A 16,530-nucleotide genomic window follows, 5' to 3' on the forward strand; every position below is an offset into this window, starting at 1 on the left:
TCATGGATTATTGATTACCTGACTGGCAGACCACAGTACATGCGCTTGCAACACTGTGTGTCAGACGGAGTGGTCAGCAGCACTGGGGCTCCACAGGGGACTGTCCTGTCTCCCTTTCTCTTCACCATCTACACCTCAGACTTCAACTACAACACAGAGTCTTGCCATCTTCAGAAATTTTCGGATGACTCTGCCATAATTGGATGCATCAGCAAGGGAGGTGAGGCTGAGTATAGGGCTACGGTGGGAAACTTTGTCACATGGAGCGAGCAGAATCATCTGCAGCTTAATGTGAAAAAGACTAAGGAGCTGGTGGTGGACCTGAGGAGGGCTAAGGCACCGGTGACCCCTGTTTCCATCCAAGGGGTCAGTGTGGACATGGTGGAGGATTACAAATACCTGGGGATATGAATGGACAATAAACTGGACTGGTCAAAGAACACTGAGGCTGTCTACAAGAAGGGTCAGAGCCGTCTCTATTTCCTGAGGAGACTGAGGTTCTTTAACATCTGCCAGACGATGCTGAGGATGTTCTGTGAGGCTGTGGTGGCCAGTGCTATCATGTTTGCTGTTGTGTGCTGGGGCAGTAGGCTGAGGGTAGCAGACACCAACAGAGTCAACAAACTCATTCGTAAGGCCAGTGATGTTGTGGGGGTGGAACTGGACTCTCTGACAGTGGTGTCTGAAAAAAGGATGCTGTCCAAGTTGCATGCCATCTTGGACAATGACTCCCATCCACTCCATAATGTACTGGTTATGCACAGGAGTACATTCAGCCAGAGACTCATTCCACCGAGATGTAACACTGAGTGTCATAGGAAGTCATTCCTGCCTGTGGCCATCAAACTTTACAACTCCTCCCTCGGGGTGTCAGATACCCTGAGCCAATAGGCTGGTCCTGGACTTATTTCCACTTGGCATGATTAACTTATTTTTATTTAATTATTTATGGTTTTATATCGCTATATTTCTACTCTATTCTTGGTTGGTGCGGCTGTAACAAAACCCAATTTCCCTTGGGATCAATAAAGTATGTCTGTCTGTCAACCAACAAAGTGCTTGGGTGAACTTGGTAGGTCAGGCAGCATCGCTGGAAATGAATAAACAGATCCTTCTTCTGGTTTGGAAAGGAAGGGGGAGGATGCCAGAATAAAAAGGCGTGGGAACGGGAAGGAGGACAGCTGGAAGGTGATAGGTGAAGCTAAACACAAAGTATACTGCAGATGCTGGGGTCAAAGCAACACGTACGACATGCTGGAGGGACTCAGCATGTCGGGCAGCATCTGTGGAAATGAACAGTCAAAGTTTCGGGCTGAGACCCTTCGTCAGGATGAAGTTGGTAGGAAAAGTAAAAGGCTGGAGTGCAAGGACATCTTGTATTCTACCTGGGTAGCCCCAACCTGATAGCATGAATATTGATTTCTGCTGCTGGTTTAAAAAAAATTCTTTCTCCTCCTTTCCTCTTCTATTCTTCACTCTGGTCTCTTACTCCTTGTCTGGCTATCACCTCCCCCAGGTCTCTCCTTCTCCTCTCTTCTATGATCCAGTCTCCTCTCCTAATCAGATTGCTTCTTCCTCAGCCCTTTAACTTTCCTACCCACCTGGCTTCACCATCACCTTCTGGCTATCCTCCTCCTCCCTCCCCCTCCTTTTTATTCTGGCATCTTCCACCCCCCCCCCCCCCCCCCACTTCCATTCTGGTCCCGAAGAAGGGTCCAGGCCAAAACATCAACTCCAACATTTCTCGTGTTTCTGGGCAAACCAACATCAGCTAACATCACCAGTATCAAGTCTCTGATTATTTGTTGTTAATTATGATGGACTGACTAAATTAATCACACCCAACCTGACTCCAAAGCAATCATTCTTTAAGCTAAATAACAGCAGGAGATTGCCAAGTGGACAGAGGAAACCTTTAAGACTATTCAAAGCGTATTTGAAGAAGTCTTAACATTCCCATTGACACTTGGGAATCCCTAAACAAACTTGCTTTTTTTTAAAAAAGAGAATACTTAGGATGGCATTGTGAATCCCCTCTTTTGGGTGTGGTGGGTTTATTGCCTCATAGTATCCCATTATTGACAGAAATTTTTCATTCCAGTTGTCCTTTACATACTTTCAATCCTATTGTGCTGCGATTGAAACTTCTGCTTGTCAGAAGTTCGGGACTCTATGTATTAGTCCAGTACTGGTTACTATCACTTAATATAATTTTACAAAATATGTGGGTGTTCCAATAAATGTTTCAATTTAATTATACAAATAAGAAAGCAGAGTTAGAAAATGTTAGCGCAGGATATATGAAAAGTTAAAGGACAATGTCCAATGAATGTAAAGTATGTCACCAACTAACTGCCTTCCAGCATGTGTAACTCTTGGTGAATAACATTAACGGTGGGAATAATCATGAGCACTACTTGAGATTTGTCTTCTAGAAATTGAGAATATCTGTGCCTTTATTACAAGTGAAGAAAGTGTGTGCCCAAAGGTTATATTTTTAAAAAATCTAAAAATTATACATAGTAATGTGCTGACCGATGAAAGTTCATTATCAATTACTATTTAGTGAAGTTATTTTAAGCTTTAAAATACGATATTCATTTTGATTTTGAATTAATTTGCTTCAGTACCAGGAGTGGCTGTATTTGAGATTTGGTTTTTATGTTAATGATTCTACAGGTCATTTAATTTTGTAATAGCTTTCAGTTATGGAGAATATTCCTAATACTGTGGAAATTAAGTAGCTGGAATTATCCAGCCCAAGCAATAAGATACTATTAATTGCTTTCCAGGAGTGAAATCTACAGGGAATTAATCATGTGATTTAATTGGACATGAAAAAAATGTCTTGTACTATCAGGAATACTCAACATGTTTCATAATCAGTTCTCAAAAGGCAAGGTTGTACCATTTGAAAGATGCATCTATTTTTGTTCTGCAGCTTTTACAAATTATTACTGCACGGTTAACTCAGCAAATAAATTTATTTTTAGAGAAGTGGTAATGCAGAAGTTTGAGTAGAAATGCTGCTTATACAGGCAAATAGCCTCAAATTGGGCATGGATTTCTACGTTACCATTTAAATTCTTTTGTATATTTACCATTAACTAGAAGACAGTTTTTAAAATGAAAGGTTTAACAGGTTTCAACAATTTCTGCTATCCTCCAAAAAGCTTAGTTAACTCTTGATCTTCCATAACAAATTTTACAGAAGTTCTCTGTGGAGATAAATAGTCAATGATATAACCGTCATATAAAATAGAGGTTAGGACTGGACACGGGGGAGGAGTTTCAAGATGGCGACGTAAACACCTGCCTTTTAGGCGCTCTTTACTTTTTTAACTATAATCACCCTTTAATCAAATCTTTTCGAATTTAATCAAATGAGTTGATATTTTCAATGGACTTTTTTTTTCCTAAAACTATATTTGATCTAACTCTGTCGAACTTAAAATGGCTACAAGTAAGAAATCGTCTAAGGAGCCTTTATCTATCGATGCAATTTCTAATCTTCTGGACACTAAACTTGCAAGTTTGGAAAACAGGCTGGAAAGTAAAATGGCAAGTTGGCTGGAAAGTAAAATGGTAAGTTTGGAAAACAAGCTTACCACGAAAATGTCTGAACTTGAAGGAGTTGTTAGATCGCTTGATACTAAGCTTCAGTCGCAGGCATCGGATATTCAGCGGCATGAAGTTAAGTTGGCGACTCTTGAAAAATTAATTGTTGAAAAAGTACGTACAATTGAAGTGTTGGATAAGAAGGTACAATCGACTCTTAAAACTGTAGATCAGTATAAGTTTAAAATTACTGATCTCGAAAATCGATCTCGCAGACAGAATTTGCGAATTATCGGGTTTCCCGAAAGAGTTGAGTCCGGTGATTTAACTGAATTTTTCTCTAAATTACTGTGGGAAATTTTCGGTGATGAAGGTTTGCAAACTAATCCTGTTATTGACCGCGCTCACAGAGTTGCGAGGTTTTCGTCTACGACTGATAAACCACGAGCGGTGATTGTTCGCCTTCTTTATCCTCGTGAGAAAGAGCTTTTAATTCGATTAGCTCGTAAAAAAGGTATGATTTCTTACAATACCAACAAATTTCGAATTGTTGAGGATTATTCCTACGAGGTAATGAGAGCCAGAATCGCTTTTAAACCAGTGATGGCAGAGATTTACTCGATTGGACTTAAACAAGCTTTAATGTATCCAGCGAAGCTTAGAATTACGCTGAACGACAACAGTCAGCAAATTTTTAACACTCCGGAAGAAGCGAAGAAATTTGCTGAAGAATTTCGATCTTCTAGTGCAACTTGAACTATGTGTTATGTGGAAGATTTTTCGGAGAGAGGATATCTTTTTACTTTAAGTTTTAACCTATGAAGCTGGGTTATAACTTCTTATTTTGATCTATGGGTCTGTTTTTTTTTACTATCATCATTGTTTATATATGTTCCTTTTAATTTTTATAATATCTTTTTTTTCTTCTTTCTGTTTTGGTCATATACGTTTATATTTTGCAATAATGATTTACTTTTTTTTAAGATGTCGTTTCTTTTTCCCGTAAGATTCTGTTTTTTGTAAGCATTTATTTGTTTGCCTGTACTTAGAAATGGGACGAATGTTTTGGATTTTTGGTCTTTTTTTTATATATATATTGTACTGTTTATTACATCCCTTTTTTTTAAATCCTATTTTGTCTTTTAATAGATTGCTGAACTCACATTTGTATTTAGTAATATGGCTTTTTTAAAATGGCGTTTCTTCTTCCCATAAGTCTTTGCTTTTGAAACGTCATCTTGTATTTGAACACGGGATTTTTTTTAAAGGTATATTACACTTTTAAATTTTGATGTTTATATTTTTTTTATTAATGATTGTTTGTTTTATTATATTAGTTTTTTTTATTCTGATTGATATATATTTTCTTTTTGCAACTCTATATCTTAATCTGGGTGTTATATAGTTTTCATTTAATCTTTTTATAAAGCTGCCATCTTGAAATGGGGGTAATGTTAGTATTAGATTATGCGCCTGCCGCTTGGCTTTTTTTCGAAGGGTGGGGGGAGGGGGTAGGGATCTTTTTTCACGCTTTTGCTCTTTATTTTTTTGCATTTAGTTTATGGGCAGACTTTAACTTATTAATATTGTTGAGGTGTCATGTTCTCCGGTTGCTCCTGAATCAATTTTCCTCCTTCCTGAATTGTGGGTTATGTGTCTTTTTAACCTTTTATGATACACACAACTAATATTAGCATGATGGATAAATCTGTTAACTTTATCTCCTGGAATACTAATGGTTTAAATCATCCGAAAAAAATATTTAAAGTATTCCATAGACTGAACGCTAATATTATCTTTGCACAGGAGACCCATATCAGGAGGGAGGATAATCAATGTTTTTTTAGGTTCTGGAAGGGTCAACAATTTCACTCGAATTGTACCGCTAAAATTAGGGGTGTGTCTATTTTTATAGACCCCTCAATATCGTTTACACATCATGAAATTATTTCTGACCCACAGGGTAGATTTTTGTTGATAACTGGCTCACTTTTTAATCGGAAAGTTGTTCTAGTTAATATTTATGCTCCAAACATTGACTGCCCTGAATTTTTTAAACGTTTATTTATTTCCCTTCCTAATCTAAATGAATATATGTTGATAATGGGTGGAGATTTTAATTGTTGTTTGAATCCTTCGATGGATAGATCTAAACCTATCCGTACTCTTCCGAATAGATCAGCCCTACTTATTAATTCTTTTATGGTTGATTCGGGAATTACAGAAATATGGCAGTTTTTGAACCCTAAAGATAAAGAATTTTCATTTTTTTCACATGTATATCATAGCTATTCTAGAATTGACTATTTTCTTATTGATCATCGGTTATTAACGGATGTTATTGATTGTAAATATGATTCTATTACTATTTCGGATCATGCACCTTTGAAGTTATCTATTAAGATTTCGGACTATTCCAATAATATCAGATCTTGGAGGCTTAACGCTACTTTGCTTCAAGACCCAGAATTTATCACCTACATAAAACAGCAAATTGACTTGTTTTTCTCAACAAACTACACTGAAGAAATCGACAGAGGAATACTTTGGGACTCTTTTAAGGCTTTTATCCGTGGACAAATTATCTCATATTCTGTTGGTAAAAGAAAACAAAGATATTTAGATATTGCTTTATTAGTGGATAAAATCAAGGAAATTGATAAGATTTATTCCGTGACTCCTACCAAAGAACTTTATAAGAAGAGAGTTGAGCTTCAAATGGAACATAGTTTACTATTATCTTCTTCAATTGAAAATCAATTAAATAGGACCAGGGCTCAATTCTATATTCACAGTGATCGAACTGGCAAACTGTTAGCTAATCAATTAAAAGCTATTTCGACTAAGCGACAAATGATTAAAATTCGCAAACAAGACGGTAATTTAACTACTGATCATAAAGAAATTAATAATACTTTTCAAGATTTTTATAAATCTTTATATCAATCAGAATTTGATGGTGACCAGTCCATGATAGATAATTTTTTTAACAATTTGAATATTCCTAAACTGATAGATGAAGACCATAGCCTGTTAGATGCTCCTATCTCTATGGTGGAAATAGGAGAGGCTATCTCATCAATGAATTCAGGGAAAGCTCCTGGTCCTGATGGTTATATAGTAGAATTTTTTAAAACTTTTTCTTCTCTGCTCTCTTCTTGGTTATGTGAAATTTTTAATGATGTGTTTGCTAAGAAGAGATTACCTCAATCTTTTTATGAAGTTAATATTTCTCTAATTCTTAAAAAAGATAAAGATCCTACTTTATGTACATCTTATCGCCCTATATCACTATAAAATGTAGATTCTAAGATTCTTACAAAAATTTTAGCCATTAGATTGGAAAAAGTACTATCACAGATTATTTCAGAAGATCAAACTGGTTTTATGAGGAATCGGTATTCCTTTTTTAATGTTAGAAAATTGATTAATATAATTCATACTTCACCACCCACAATCCCAGAATGTGTTATCTCATTAGATGCTGAAAAAGCTTTTGATAGAGTTGAATGGACATACTTATTTAATGCATTGAGAAATTTTAATTTTAGTCCTAACTTTATATCATGGATTAAATTAATATATTATAAACCTGTTGCTTCTGTTCTTACAAATAACTATAGATCCTCTTTTTTTCAATTATCTCGTGGTACGAGACAAGGCTGTCCCTTAAGTCCTTTATTATTTAATATTGCATTAGAACCTTTAGCTATTGCTATTCGTGAATCTCCTAATATTTTTGGTATTACCCGTAATGAGAAGTTATACAAATTATCACTTTATGCTGATGACTTGCTGTTATATATTTCTGACCCTGATAGGTCTATTCCCGCTATTTTATCCTTGTTGGTTCAATTTGGTATTTTTTCTGGTAATAAACTAAACTTAGATAAGAGTGAATTATTTCCTTTAAATGCACAAACTTTATTGAGTGATAGGATACCATTTAAAGTTGTTACTGATAACTTTACCTATTTAGGTATAAAAATTACCAAGAAATATAAAGATTTATTTAGATTGAATTTTTTACCTATGCTTTATCAAATTCAACAACTTACTACAAGATGGTCTCCTTTATTTTTATCATTAATTGGTCGGATTAATGCTATTAAAATGATGATTTTACCGAAATTTTTATACTTATTTCAAGCCGTACCAATTTTAATTTCTAAATCTTTTTTTTGATAACATTGATTCAAAAATTTCCTCATTTGTGTGGCAAAATAAAAACCCTAGGTTAAGTAAAAGGCAATTACAAAAATCTAAAAAAGATGGTGGTTTAGCTTTACCTAACTTTAGATTTTATTATTGGGCAAATAATATTCGTAATTTAATGTATTGGAAACTAGATTTGGATTCACCATTGTGCCCACAGTGGGTAAATTTGGAATGTAATGAGGTAAAGGAATATTCTCTATTCTCTGTTCTTGGTTCCTGTTTTCCTGCTGATTTAGTTAAATTTAATAAACAAATATCTAATCCTGTTATTAAACATACATTACGAATTTGGTTTCAATTTTGTAAGTTTTTTACTTTGAAAAACTTTGTTCTTGATAGCCCTATCTTACTTAATTTCTTTTTCAAACCCTCTTGGACAGATCAAGCTTTTAACATATGGAAAAGGAAAGGTATAAAATGTTTTCGTGATATTTTCTTTGAAGATACTTTGATGTCATTTGACCAACTTTCCAACAAATTTGAATTACCTAAATCTAATTTTTTCAGATATTTACAAATTAGAAATTTCTTACATAAAGTTTTACCATCTTTTCCTAATTCAACTTTAGTGGATTTTACAGATTTGATTTTTACCTTAAACCCTTGTCAGAAGGGATTAGTAGCTTTTATTTATAATATGATTATGAAGATACAACCAGAAATATCAGTTAGAATTAAACAAGAATGGGAAAAAGAACTTTGATATAATATATCAACAGATAAATGGGAAAAAATTTTGCAAATGGTTAATTCCTCTTCTATATGTGCTAAACATGCTTTAATACAATTTAAAATTGTACATAGAGCTCATATGTCTAAAGATAAACTTGCTCGATTCTATTCTCATATTAACCCTCAATGTGACAGATGTCATTCAGAAGTGGCCTCATTGACCCATATGTTTTGGTCATGTCCCACTTTACATAACTATTGGAAGGACATATTTACTACCATTTCCTCAATTTGGAATATAGATTTACAACCTCATTTTATTACTGCAATTTTTGGCATACCAAATGAAGATGGTAATCAGTTTTCCCCTTCAATCAGACGAATGATTGCTTTTGTAACATTAATGGCCAGAAGGTCTATATTACAAAACTGGAAAGAAGTAAATCCTCCTACCACGTTCCAGTGGTTTTCTCAAACTATTTCTTATTTGAGCCTGGAAAAAATTAGAAGCACTATTTTTGACTCATCAATTAAATTTGAAGAAACTTGGAGACCGTTTATTCGACATTTTCACATGAATTAATTTGGCCTTTTCCAGACCTTCTTTCTGCTTATTCATGTTCAGGTATGGAGTTCTGGAGTTTTTTGACACTATCATATACTTGTAAGCTATTATTATTGCCCATGTTAGTTTAGTTTAGTGTTTTATTTTTCTTAATATATATTTTTTTTCACATATTTTCAAATTTTTTCTTCTTTTAATAGTTATTTTTGTTTTTTTTTCATATATAATCATATGGACTTGATTGATTAAGGTATTTTTTTCTGTTGATGTTTAATAGGATATTGTTATCTTATTATTAACGCGATCTCAAGTCTATTGTATTCATAATTTACTCATTATTATGTTATGTTCTTTTATATGTATATATGAAACTCAATAAAAAGATTGAAAAAGAAAGAAAAGGACTGGACACAGCAATAGGCCCTATGCAAACTGTAGTTTCAGCAACCCTGTAAATGTTGTTGCCATTCCTTTTTACGCAGCTGATTTCTAGAGAACTTTGATAGTGATTTTTGTAAAATGTCTCCACTCTTGCTTTCCGGTCCCACTTTACCTGATCTTGCCATTGTCACAACATATTCTATTGGATTTGCTAACAGCTAGTCTGAAAGTCTATTCTAGGGTTATCAGTCTAAATGACCTGCCTTTGAACATTATATGTAGCATGAGCTCCAGTTTCCAGATCTGAAATGTGCAGTGGTTCCTTTTTAGTAAACCTTGAATTTGATATTGAGCAAATGAATTTTGATACTACAGATTAGTCTGTAAATTAATATTTTATGGAAAAACGACTTCCTAGCTAGTAGCATAATAATAGTGTTACCAACACACACAAAATGCTGGAGGAGCTCAGCAAGCCAGGCTGTATCTATGGAGAAGGGCACAGTCAACAATTTGGACCAAGACTCAACCAAATTTTTATCTTTCATGTGAGATTTGCAATTAATGTACAACAGTTACTTGGGGTCTCTGTGCTGCTGTTACAACTGACCTTGGGATGTGCTCAAGGAATTGAGCAAAATAAAGCATGTGGAAAAGTGCAACATAGTCGTGGAAGTCAAAATGCATCAGGACATAACTACACATACAGCCAGTGTTTTTAATTGTCCTGAAGTATATGAGCCGATACATCAATAACAATATCCAACTTGTGCTCAAATCTTCTCAACTTTCCAGAAAAAAAGCTCCTCTTTGATGTTGAGTGAAGAAAAACGAATAGTCGTCTTATTTTAGCCATATGAACCCTTGCCAATTTTTCGCTTTTGTGTTTCTGTTCCAATGAATTAGTAATCGTCTCCACCAATATATTCTGACTTTAGTTCAAATTACTTCATAGGATCATCTCCACTTGCCCCCTTCAAATGTGTTGTGGCTATAATTTATGATATTTGTGGAAGAGAATTACACATCTTATGAATGGCCATTAAATAGTTTTCTAAATTGGCAATTTTGTGCTCGTGTTTACCATCAACCAGGTATCAGGAATGCTGGGTAACATACATAAGAACATAAGAATAGGAGCAGGAGTAGGCCATTTGGCCTGCTGAACCTGCTCTGTATTCATTAAGATCATGGTTGATCATGCTGTCCAGTTTTCCAAGGTTGATTTTGCAGTTACATTGGGTGTAAAACCACCTGACATAATTGTAGTGGTAGTGAAAGTTCTTATTATAGGGTAAAGTTTATGCTCATTAAGATTTGTTTTCCCTAGTGTTATTTTCTGTTTGGAATTGCACACATTGTTCAAGTAAAGATTAAACCTCTTTGTTCGGGCATAAAGTAAGAAGTGCTAAGAAAACTTGTTATTAAGCAGTAAGGTAAATAGGGGAAAGTAACATTTCCTTTGATTTAACACCTTTCATAGTACTGAATGCCCAATGTTTTGACAGGTGTTGTAGGAACAAACCATGAAATCTGATTGCTGCACGTTAAAATCGCAATTTCTTCATTCTCCTTCGCAAATTTGAGAGTATGGATGTAGCGGAACTCTTGTGCTTCCAGCTACACACCAGAATAACAGACCAGACAAAAGATTGGACAGATACTGAAATTGTAGTTTCATTTTAATGGCTTTTTTTTATCATTGGTTAGTACAAAGTCATGCATTTGTGTTTGCAAAGATGGCGCTGACAAGATATGGGTCCACTTTGTTGGCAGTGAACAAAACTGCTAATGGTTCTGCTAAATTTACTTTCTTGACACAATGTTCACACCTAGGGGGTTTTGTTCCTTGTTGGTATGTTACATTGGATTTTAAATTTTCGGACCTGTACAAGTAAAATTAATTAAAAAAACACAAAATGCTGGCAGAACTCAACAGGCCAGACAGCATTTATGGGAGGAGGTAGTGACGACATTTCGGGCCGAAACCCTTCCTCAGGAGTGAAGTAACATGGGATGGTCAAGAGGGGGTTAGAAGTGTGGGGAGGGATGAAGTAGAGAGCTGGGAAGTGATAGGCTGGAGGGAAATGGGCTGGAAGAAGGTGGAGAATTATGGGAAATAAGAGAAAGAAGGGTAGGGCTGGGGGGAGAATATAGTGAGGGGGGAAAAAGAGAGAAAGAGAACCAGACTAAAATTATAGATAGGTGTGCAATAAGGGGGGGCTGGGATATCAACGGAGGTCTGTGAGTTGGATGTTCATGCTGGCAGGTAGGAGGCTACCTAGGCGGGAGATAAGGTATTGTTCCATCGACCTGCATGTGGTCTCATCTTGACGGTAGAGGAGGCCATGGACAGACATGTCGGAGTGGGAGTGGTCTGTGGAATTGAAGTGTGTGGCCACAGAGAGATCCCGCCACTGCTGGAGGACTGAGCGCCGGTGTTCAGTGAAATGGTCTCCCAGTCTGCGGCGGGTCTCCCCAATGTATAAATGGCCACATCGGGAGCACCGGATACAGTATATCACCCTAGTTGACTCGCAGGTGAAGTGGTGCCTCACCTGAAAGGACTGTCTGGGGCCTGGGATGGTGGTGAAGGACGTAGTGTGGGGTCAGGTGTAGCACTTTTTCCATTTGCAGGGATAAGTGCCTGGAGGGAGGTCGGTGGGGATGGGGGGGGGGGGGGGGGAATGAATGGACGAGGGAGTCTCGTAGGGAGCGATCCCTACGGAAAGCCCAGAGTGGGGGGAGGGGGAGATGTGGCTGGTGGTGGGATCCCATAGGAGGTGGCGGAAGTTGCGGAGGATTCCCAGCATCTGCAGATTCACTCATGTTGCAAGTAAAATTAATTATTGCTTCATTGATTTTATCTGGTTCAAAATTAAAAATTATTATGAAGCATATGTATAACCATAATTTAAGATATATGTTTAATATTCTGCTTTCGTTTTTCAGCAGAAGCAACCATCCATCAATATCACGAGCTGCTGATAAAGATGAGAACCCTGCGACTCTAGCAGAGAGTTGCTTCCGTGAATTGCTGAGTCGAGCTGCCTATGGTAACATGAACAATGCCATCAGACCTGTACTAGTGTAAGTTGTATAGTGCTTCTTCCCAGACAGTAGAGAGTAAAACTTAAAACTGCTTTCATTTGAAAGTCAGTTCAGATTGAACGATATGTTAATTTAAATATGGAGTGGGCAATGGCGAAGGAGTGAGAAGCAGGTGTACTTTAAGGTTTGTTCAGTAAAAGGGAAGGAAGAAAATTGTGAAGCGTCTTTATGTGGTAGGTGCTGTTAATTAAGTCTTTCCCTTAATGAGAGAAATGGGAAAGTAAGGCGAGGTTTTGGTCAAGTTAGACCACCTTCATATCAGGCAGTGGCAGCTCAAGGGAAGAAAGAGATAATTCAAGTAACACCCACTGTAAATAAATGTAACATGAGTTTTACTGAGGCCGTATGAATGTGGGTGGGCCTAGGCTGGTTAACACTTCTGGGAGGTACAGCAGCAACACGTGCTTGAGATGCAACTGCCATATATAGTATATTGTTGGGCATTAATGTAGAATTTCTATTTTAAAAAGATAATTCTTTTGTTCCAGAGTTACTGTATTTGCTCTGGAATTTGTTAAATATGTTATAACTTGCAATCAGAGAGTTCTGTCATTCCATGCTGCTTCTTTTGGGTTTTTGGCCATAAAACTGAATAGAACGTGTGCCTAGAAATTGGACCACCCTCGTGGTGCATAATAGGGCATAAATACTCAGCAATGTTTTTCCTGAAAGTGGACAAAGAATCAGAACCGCAGCCCAAAAATGGTCCCTTTCAGCCAACGTGTCAACCATGACACCTAGCTATGCAAATACAGGTTGTCTGCAACCCATTAGGCTTGTATTTCCCTGGAACCTTCCCAGTCTAATTACCTGTCCAAATTCCTTTTAAACAATATGGTTCTATCTGCTTCCACCATGTCCTCTGGTAGCTCATTCCTCAACCTCTGGATTGTGAGTGAGTGTGGTGAATGAGCCACATCCCTCTCAAATCTCCTTTCATTTCTAGACTCCCTGCCCTGAAAAATGGTTCTGACTGTCTGTCCTATTCATGCACTTCACTTATTTTATATGCTTCTGTGTTCCATTGAGAATAAACCAAACCTATCCAAACACTCCTTATTTTTCTGGCTCTCCATTGCAGGCAACATCCCGATGAATCTATTCTCCATAATTCTTGCTTGCTGCCACATCCTTTCTGCAACGTGACCAACGTTCGTACTCGGTATCTCTGCTTATGAAGCCCAGCATATGAATTTTTTTTCACCTTCCTATCACCCTCTGATGCCATTTTCAGGAAGCTATGAACTTGCACTCCTGGGTCTCTCTGCATAAATGCCCATAATGTCTTTGCCATTTACAGTATATATACCACAATTTTCCCTTCCAAAATGCATTGCACTTGATTGGCTAAAACACCATTTGCTCCTGCTCTACCTGACTTGCCTGTTGTATCCTTTATTGTCTTTATTGTCCTGACGAAGGGTCTCGGCCTGAAACGTCGACATTGCTTCTCCCTATAGATGCAGCCTAGCCTGCTGTGTTCTACCAGCATTTTGTGTGTGTTACTGTCTTTATTGCTGTCCACAACTCCAATATTTAATGTCATTTGCAAGCTTACTATTCAGACCATCTACATTCTCATTCACAATTAGAAACAACAAAGGTTCCAGCACCAATCCTTGTAGTTTACAGTCAGATTTTGAATTAGGGGTTTAGAATTATAATTTTCTTGAATTTTCCTTGTAGTTTAACTCACCTATGCTTATATTTTTATATAATCATCCATATACATACATGTAATTGTTCAGTGAACTTTCTAGTAATTATGGTATAGTTGCATCCATATTTTTTTCGAAGCTTGGTTTTCAAAAGCCACATGAATCTGACTATAAGTTAATTGTTATCACTGGAATTTTGTTATCTCTAGTTGGAGTATGAGATGACCATCACTTCTTTATCCCTTGACCTCTCAGCTTCCTTTTCTTTGTTCATTACCACGACATTTAATAAAATTGCTTAGCTATAAATTTTATGCCCCAATCTTGACTTCCAAAGATCCATTAGATCACAACACAGGTCATCCACGACGGCCCTCTGCCTCCAATCACACAACCAATTTTGAATCCATTTTGCCAACAAGTCAGAAATCCCTATATCTTCTGGACCAGAACACTTCCCATAGCAGCCAGAACAACAAAAAAGACTGGTGTGAAGATGAAGGAAAACATGAAGGTAAAAAGCATTTCCCCCCCCCCCCACCCCCCAGTGTATATGAAAACTCCCAGTACAATAGGCTGGCCCACTTGATACCTGAGCCATGAGAGGCTTTGGTCCACTCCATGGACTGGGCTTATGAAGAGGATAGTGATTGCAGCATGAAGTTTATAATTGTCTTGCACAGAGTTGTTGTGATTAATGAAAGGAGCAGCACAGTCATTTTCCTATAATCCTGACTGTTTAAAAACTAAGCTGGGAAATGCTGTCTGCAGCATATGGTACAGTGATGACCCTTTAATTGCCGTATTATCCTTTTGCTTAATTAGGAAACCTTGGTTCATAAGTTAAGAAAAGAAAACTTGTGTTTCAGGTATAGGGAGCAAATAAGTACTTTTGGGGATACAAGGAATGTAGGAGCACAAAGAAACATAAAAAACCTACAGCACAATACAGGCCCTTTGGCCCACAATGCCGTGACAAGCATGTACTTACTTTAAAAATTATCTAGGGTTACATATAGATTTCTATTTTTCTAAGCTCCATGTATCTATCCAGGAGTCTATTAAAAGACCCTATCGTATCTGCCTCCAGCACTGTCACTGGCAGCCCATTCCATGCACTCGCCACTCTCTGCATTTTTAAAAAAAAAACAACTTACCCCTCACATCTCCCCTGTACCTACTTCCAAGCTCCTTAAAACTGTGCCCTCTCTTGCTAGCCATTTCAGCCCTGGGAAAAAGCCTCTGACTATCCACACAATCAATGCCTGTCATCATCTTGTACACCTCTATCAGGTCACCTCTCATCCTGCACCGCTCCAAGGAGAAAAGGCCGCGTTCACTCAACCTATTCTCATAAGGCATGCTCCCATTACCAGTCAATTTCCTTGGAAATCTCCTTTGCACCCTTTCTATAGTTTCCACATCCTTCTTATAGTGAAGTGACCAAAACTGAGCACAGTACTCCAAGTGAGGTCTGATGAGGGTCCTATATAGCTGCAACATTACCTCTTGGCTCTTAAACTCAATCCCATGGTTGATGAAGGCCAATACACCGTATGCCTTTTTAATCACAGAGTCAACCTGTGCAACAGCTTTGAGTGTCCAATGGACTCCGATCTCAAGATCCCTCCGAATATCCACACTGCCAAGAGTCTTACCATTAATGCTATATTCTGCCATCATATATGAACTAACAAAATGAACCACCTCATCTGGTTGAACTCCATCTGCCACTTCTCAGCCATGTTTCGCATCCTATTGATGTCCTGCTGTAACCTCTGACAGCCCTCCACACTATCCTCAACAACCCCAACCTTTGTGTCATCAGCAAATTTACTAACCCATCCCTCCACTTCCTCAACCAGGTCATTTATAAAAATCATAAAGTGTAAGCATCCCAGAACAGATCCCTGAGGCACACTACTGGTCACCGACCTCTATGCAGAATTTAACCTGTCTACAACCACATTTTTGCCTTCAGTGGGCAAGCCAATTTTGGATCCACAAAGCAAAGTCCCCTTGGATCCCATGCCTCCTTACTTTGTCAATAAGTCTTGCATGGGTTACATTATCAAATGCCTTGATGAAATCCATATACATTACATCTACTACTCTACCTTCATCAATGTGTTTAGTCAATCCTCAAAAATTTCAGTCAGGCTCATAAGGCACAACCTGCCTTTGACAAAGCCATGCTGACTATTCTTAATCATAATATACTTCTCCAAATGTTCAGGATCTTTTCCATCAACTTTGCAACCACTGAAGTAAGACTCACTACTCTATAATTTCCTGGGCTATCTCTACTCCCTTTCTTGAATAAGGGAACAACATCTGCAACCCTTCAATCCTCTGAAACCTCTCCCG

The 16,530-nt window shown here is 37.4% G+C and overlaps 1 protein-coding gene across 7 annotated transcripts in view; it reads left to right on the top strand.

Moving 5' to 3' along the window:
- The window catches only part of LOC132399553 (protein EFR3 homolog A-like), a 154,625-nt gene that overhangs the window by 80,756 nt on the left and 57,339 nt on the right, over nucleotides 1-16,530 (top strand). For all 7 annotated transcript variants that reach the window (XM_059980036.1, XM_059980081.1, XM_059980072.1 and 4 more), the window contains one exon: nucleotides 12,347-12,484. In XM_059980036.1, coding sequence (XP_059836019.1) covers nucleotides 12,347-12,484 — 138 coding nt within the window. The remainder of the gene's footprint in view (nucleotides 1-12,346; nucleotides 12,485-16,530) is intronic.

The sequence above is a fragment of the Hypanus sabinus genome, chromosome 1, assembly GCF_030144855.1.
Source record: "Hypanus sabinus isolate sHypSab1 chromosome 1, sHypSab1.hap1, whole genome shotgun sequence".
NCBI classification, from domain to species: domain Eukaryota; kingdom Metazoa; phylum Chordata; class Chondrichthyes; order Myliobatiformes; family Dasyatidae; genus Hypanus; species Hypanus sabinus.